The sequence below is a fragment of the Verticillium dahliae genome, genomic scaffold (genome assembly GCF_000150675.1).
Source record: "Verticillium dahliae VdLs.17 supercont1.30 genomic scaffold, whole genome shotgun sequence".
Lineage (NCBI taxonomy): Eukaryota > Fungi > Ascomycota > Sordariomycetes > Glomerellales > Plectosphaerellaceae > Verticillium > Verticillium dahliae.
In genome coordinates, this window is record NW_009276933.1 from 141,543 (window position 1) to 147,852 (window position 6,310).

Sequence of the window (6,310 nt, forward strand, 5' to 3'; positions counted from 1 at the left end):
TCACAGCTCGTCATCCTCGAGCTCCGAGGGCTTCAGCAGACCGCCGACCTTGCCACGACGCTCAAAGTCGGCTGCCTTAGCATCCTTCTCCTGCTGCTCCTTCTCAATGAGGAACAGTTCGGCATTGTCGCCAGCAAACTCCTTGAGGGACACGAGGAAGTCACGAAGGTTAAGACGGAACTTGTCGTATGTCGTGTTGAGATTGAACAGACCCTCAACGAAGCTTTCAATTTGTGCACTACATGGCAACTGTGAGCTGAGATTCAACAAGAACGAGAGGGATCGGTTAACGTACGGCTGGAGGTTGGGGAAAGCTCCCTTGAGGAGCTGAGCAACAAAGTTGGCCAGGAACTCCTTGTTAGGCGTGCCGCCAGGGGCCTGATCAGGCGGGTAGATGGGGCCCTGGATCTTGGGGGAAGTACCATCGGCGGGGTGCACGAAGTAGAACATCCTCATCAGAATCATCGACTGTGTCTTGAAGCCGGCCTTGTGGTCGGTATCGGTGAGGACGAAGAACACATCCTGAAGAATCGTGATAAAGAATTGCTGGAAGAAGGCGTTCGACGTCTGCACATCGGTTTCGGCAATGTTGTTGATGAGCTCAAGGCACATGTTGAGACCAGCAGCCTCGACGTCACGGTTGTCGTGCTTGAAAGCCCAAGAGCACGAGTCGATGACGAACTTGAACTGTCGGTTGTCCAACTTCAACAGCGCTGTGTTTGAAATCAGTGTCCAGTTTTTTTTCTTTGCGTTGTTTGGGGGGGGGGGGGGGAGGGGGGACATAGCATACCAGGGAAACAGTGCAAGTTGATGGCCCGGAGGAGGTTGAAAAACTCCACACGGTGCTCCGGAAACTCGGAGAAATCCTTATTGATCATCTCTAGGGTGCACTCAAAGACGTTCTCCATAATGTTGGGAACCTGGTCCTCCATGAGGCTCTGCGGTAGAGTTGTTAGTTCTGATACCGGCCGGGAGCGTGTGACTGTGCAACTTACGGAGAGTTTGGTGATTATGGCCGAGATGGCCTTGAGGACCTCAGCATCACGAGCGCCGGCCACGTTGCGGTTGTAGTCGGTGAGGATGGACTCAAGCAGGGGAGGCACCATCTGTTGACGAACAGCATTGAGATCCTCGGCCTTCTCCACATAGGTCTCGATGAGCTTGAGAATCTCCTTTTTGATCGTACGCAGACCCCGGACATTGGGCATCTTCGTGGCGATCTCGCCTAAAGAAGTTGTCAGCCAAGTTAACGAGCCTCGTAAAGCCATACTTACCCTGGTTCTGAACAGCCTCCGAAATGAGCTGGCTGGTTGCTTGATACATTTGCAGCATATCATGGAAGATACGGCCGATCTGGGGGTAGAAGTAGGGACCGATTGACGAGCAGGCAGATACGTTCGTCTTCATAATGTTGCCGATGATCTTGATCGTCTCCGAGTCCTGAAGGAAGGTCGGGTTCGCCCTGGCCGTCTTGATGACCTCGTCCCAAGCAGCGTTGGGGATGGCCATAAGGTCGCTGAGTAGCCTCTCCTGCTGGTGCTTGTTGCCCTGGGCAGCTACCATGTAGCCGCACGCCTCGTAAAAGGTGTGAATTTGCTGAGGTGTCAGATCACAAGTGATCTTATGCATGTTTCTAACAATCTCCTCGATAAACGGCTCATTCTCACTAGGCTGTAGAGCGACGAAGTGACGGCGACATTGCCTAGCAATTTTGATGAAGGTGTCGCAAGCCATGTCCTGAACACCTGTTGACTCGTTAGCGGACATGTTCGATCAGTATACCCGGTCTCTTCCAATCGCTGTAACTTACCCTCGTGCGACTCGTGCATGAACTCGAAAAGCTTATTGACAACCGTCTTAAGGAATTTCCAATGCGCCTTCAGGAAACGAGGGTACTGGCCGACAATGTACATGATGTTACTGGCGACGACGGCCTTGTTATCTTTGCCACGCTTCATCTCGGTCAGGCCAAGAAGATCCTTGATGACAGTCACGAGGAACCTCTTCTCCGTCTCTTCGTTCATGGCCAGGGAAATCGAACCAATGGCCCAGCAAAGCACGTTGCAGTTGTGCCACGACCATTCAGTGCCGTCAACTTGGCGTGCCAGCTTCTCGGTCATGATGTTCTCCGTGTCGGTAACGTCTAGATGTGTGAGGTACACGAGACATTCGCGAATAGTCTTGTAGAGCTGGACCGTGTCACTTTCCTTGACGAATTCGCGAACAATCTCTCCCTCGTCGTTCTCGACGACGAGAACCTCTTCGGGACGGACCATCTTTTCAATCATGACCTGGCGGAGGTTTGACAGAACTTCGCCGTATTTGTGCTTACGTAACGGGTAGTTTGCCAACAGCGCCGGGTTGGGTGCGCCCGCGTTGGACAAGCCACCGCCCATACCCATCAGCGGGTTGAGCTCGGTCATGGGGAGCTGCTGCATCTCATCGTAGAGCTCGTTGACAAGTTTCAGCCAGTAGTCGAGGCAGATCTTGAAGATCTCACGGTCCTCGATTTGCGATATACGGATCAGATAGAAGTGTCCGTGAGCAAGGTAATCCCGGTTCGGCAAGTTCTCAATAAGCTAGGCTGCGTCAGCATTGCGGAAGTTCAGTCGTCCCTGAACTGAAACTTACGCTTAGGTGCATGCCAAAGAAGTTGGAGAGGAACAAAGCCATGTTCTGGACAAACTCTTGATCCCTGGAGTTTGAGGTAGGGTACGTTGTCTTGAGGTCGATGGTGATGGGGACGATGTTAGAGATGGTACTAAGAACCTCGGTGAACATCTTGACCAGCTGCTCGTCGTACGAGTTTGGCTGCCCGGGGCCGCCCGTCTGCAGGCCGCCAATCTCGGTGAGGCACTGCAGGGTGACATTTCTGAACTCGGGCTCGGGAAGGAAGCGCGTGCGCAGGGTGTCGATAAGGTTCGTCTCGAAGATGTAGCCCAGAGGGATCCAGTTGCAGAAGCGCAGCAACGTCTCAAGTGTCGCCTTGACGAGGCTAGTCTGGGTGGCCGAGTTGAGAACCTCCTGGCAGAGGGTAAAGATTTGGGAGAACTCGGCGCACATGGTGGTCTTGAGGTTGCGCGTCTTGGTCGATGTCATTTGCTCGGCAGAGTAGTCAAACACCTCCTCGGACAGGAGTCGCAAGATGACCATATTGTTCTCGCAGACGGACAGACTCGAGTGGCATGCCGATATGATTTCGTTAATGAAGGTCGGCCAGTTGTGGGGCCAGTCTTGCTTGAGGATGGAGATGAGGACGAGGTTGAGTTTGTTGAGGAGGGTTTTCTGGGCTTTCATGGTCTCTTCGGAGCCCGAGACCTGGAGAATGAATTGCACGATGAAGTTGCGGATGCCTGGTTGTGTGTAAGTAGAAGGCCCGCGGAGTGATAGGTCGGGCAAGACAGCTAGGTGTTTGGAGGACATACCTTGGCATTGCTCCCGGGGAAGAACCTTCCACCTCGTCATGATCACACTGTCCAGAACCTGCAGGCCCAAGTCTGTTGGTAACTGTTAGCGACGGCACACCCACGAGCAGCCAGGCCGCGACCGGTATTTACGCACACTTGGTCTGAGGATAGGAAGCCTCGGAGAGGATGTTGTCGACGAGGAGCCATGAGTCCTGGTCTTCTTTGAACTAGTAGGAGAGCATATTAGCTTGAGCCGGTGGCTTTCTGATGCGAAACAACACCATCATACCTGGTTGAGAGCGGCTTGGGCTTGCTTTTGCTGTCATCGCATACCATGTTAGCGAGGTGCCGCAATGAGGGGGGCACGGGTTACGGCTATCGTCGCACCTGCTCGCCACGTCCTTCGTAGAAGGAGCGGACAAGGTTGTCCAGCTCCGGTATGGTGATAGCCATCGGGGTGGTCGCTGTGGGGTCGAAACCTGGGATCGCGATCTGGAAACCCGACGGCTGGGAAATGCGGTCGGTGGATGGGAGAAGGTCGGAAAGGCGGGGAGGGATAGACAGGGCGACAGGTGCCAGTCGGCTGTGATGAGCAAGAGTCGCAAACGGAGCGGGGGGTGGTGCAGCTTGAGGAAACTTCAAGTCTGATGCGCAAAAGGGAGAGCCTTGCTGGCGGAGAGGAAGCAATGGGAGGGGAGGGGAGTGATGGCAGGGACTGGAAAGGTCGTGAGGTGGTTTGGTTAATCGATGGAGGCGGGATGGCGGGGGGGGGGACAACCAATTTTGTCAGCCGGCTCGAGGGACTCCACCGAACAAGTACCGGTACCAAAGGGGAGCTCTGGGTCGGGGCTGTAGTCCCGCTGCCTGGCGGTGGCTCATGCCGTCATAGTCAGGCACACTGCCAAAACGCCACTGCAATTTGCTACGTGCAGGAGAGCTGTAAGGTACCGATACCTGTGACAATCCAGCCTTCTCCCCCTCACTCCACTGGCCTGGCGCAGCAACCTAGGTACCTAGGTAGGTAGGTACCTTAGGTAGGTAGGTACAGCTTTGAACAGCCATCGCGTCGCAACACGGTCACGTATCTTGTGGCGACCTCATTTGAATTCCTCTAGAAAGCCTCCTGCAATTCCGAGCCTCGGTGACTGCTTTGTGGTCCGCCTTTTCTCTTCTCTATACAACCTGCCGGTTCATGATCCAGGCTACAGACAGATGCGCGAGCTTATCACATTCCGAAGCCTGCATTTGTTAAGGGACGGGGGGTTGTTGATGACCACTGAGATGTTCCAAAACAGCGGTTGCTTTGATTGTCACGGCTGCATCATGCCTTCTTTCTCTGCATCGCACTTCTTTCTCTTTCTAGAAGGATATGGTCTAGCATTCAAAATTCAGAATCCTCACAAGGGTCCGATTCGTACAATTCCTATAGCACACCACATACTCCGTTTTTCTATGCCTTGTATCCGTTTTCCACGAGGCCATCCTTCAGCGCCTTAAGCGCCTTGTCGACCTCTGGTCGAGAGGGATCCATCTAGACGTCGTTAGTCAAGCGCACGACGAAATTTGGAAACAAATAATTAGACTGACCACGCTGACACCCATGTGTCCGAATCGAACATACTTGGGCGCGATCTCCTTGTGGATGCCTCCAGCCCAGACGACGCCCTTCTTCGCCAGAATAGGCAGAATATCGGTAGCCTTGATGCCCTCGGGAAGGTAGATGGCCGTCATGCCGTGGGCCTGGTCCTCGGGCTTCGCAGCTACCTGCTTCAGGCCGAGTTCCGTGATCGTCTTCTTCACCCTGTCTGACACCTCGCGGTGGCGAGCGAAGCGCTCAGAGAGGGGCTTGGCGAGGATCTGTGTCAGCGCCGTGTGCAGCGCGTGGACGAGCTGGGGAGACGGTGTCGCAAAGTACGAGGGCTTCTTGGCCTCGTAGTTTTGCATGACTATGCTGGTTAGCAGCGACTCAAGATCGTCGTGGCCTTCAACAGGCCAGGGCAGGGAATGGCGTACTGTGGGTCCAGTTCTTCATGGAGGCAAAGTAGGCGGCCACGGGCGTCTTGCGGTTCTGGAACGCCTCGATGGCCCTGCCGCTGAACATGGAGATGGACAGGCCGGCTGGGCAGCCAATGGCCTTCTGGCTGGCCGTCACGACACCGTCGAGCTTCCACTCGTCAAACTGAATCTCCTCGCAGGCGACGCTGCAGACGCCATCGACGACGAGCAGAGTCTCGGGCGAGACCTTGCGAACCAGAGCCGACAAGTCCTTGAGCTCGCTGAGAACACCGGTGGACGTGTCGACGTGCGTGACGGTGATCATCTTGTACTTCTTCTCCTTCAAGGCCTTCTCGATCTCGGGCAGCTGGGGACGCTCGCCGACGGGGGCCCGAAGCTGGGTGACGTTGCCGCCATAGGCCTTGAAGCAGTCGGCAAAGCCGTCGCTGAAGTAGCCGGTGGTCAGCACGAGGACGTCTTCGCCGGGCTCGACCAGGTTCGCGGCGACGATATCCCAACCTAGGGTGCCGGAGCCGGAGATGACGTAGGGCTGCGAGGCGGGGTCGGTGGTCTGGAAGAGCTTCCTCAGCATGGTGAGGGTTTCGCCAAAGGTGGCGACAAAACCGGGGCCGACATGGCTTTCGCTGTAGTGGCTCATGGACTGGAGGACGGCATCATCGAATTCGATGGGCCCCGGGATCATGAGGGCGGGGTGCTCAGGTTGTCTCGACATGGTGGATTGCGATCGCGACTGTGTCTGGGTCAGGTGGCCGAGATGGGACGGTGAAAGCGGAGAAAGTGCCAACGGCAAAGGCCAACGGCAAAGGTGACGAGCTTACGGTAGACAATGGTGAAGCTACACTTGGAGAATGCAGGTGGCCCGAGACGAGAGATATCCGGGCGGATGA

The 6,310-nt window shown here is 55.3% G+C and overlaps 2 protein-coding genes across 2 annotated transcripts; both read right to left on the reverse strand.

Annotated features, from left to right (window-relative positions):
* Positions 1-3,860, reverse strand: VDAG_10000 (exportin-1; the record flags this gene model as incomplete). The annotated part of the gene is made up of 11 exons (XM_009655757.1): positions 1-238; positions 296-713; positions 791-938; positions 996-1,225; positions 1,275-1,745; positions 1,811-2,579; positions 2,632-3,353; positions 3,426-3,497; positions 3,562-3,634; positions 3,697-3,726; positions 3,795-3,860. The coding sequence occupies 11 exons, from the start codon at positions 3,858-3,860 to the stop codon at positions 1-3; spliced, it is 3,237 nt and encodes a 1,078-aa protein (XP_009654052.1).
* A 997-nt stretch (positions 3,861-4,857) lies between these two features.
* VDAG_10001 (alanine-glyoxylate aminotransferase) lies at positions 4,858-6,135 on the reverse strand (the record flags this gene model as incomplete). Its single annotated transcript, XM_009655758.1, has 3 exons — positions 4,858-4,938; positions 4,995-5,353; positions 5,421-6,135. 3 exons carry the CDS (start codon positions 6,133-6,135, stop codon positions 4,858-4,860), a joined length of 1,155 nt encoding a protein of 384 aa, XP_009654053.1.
* Between the last annotated feature and the right edge of the window lie 175 nt (positions 6,136-6,310).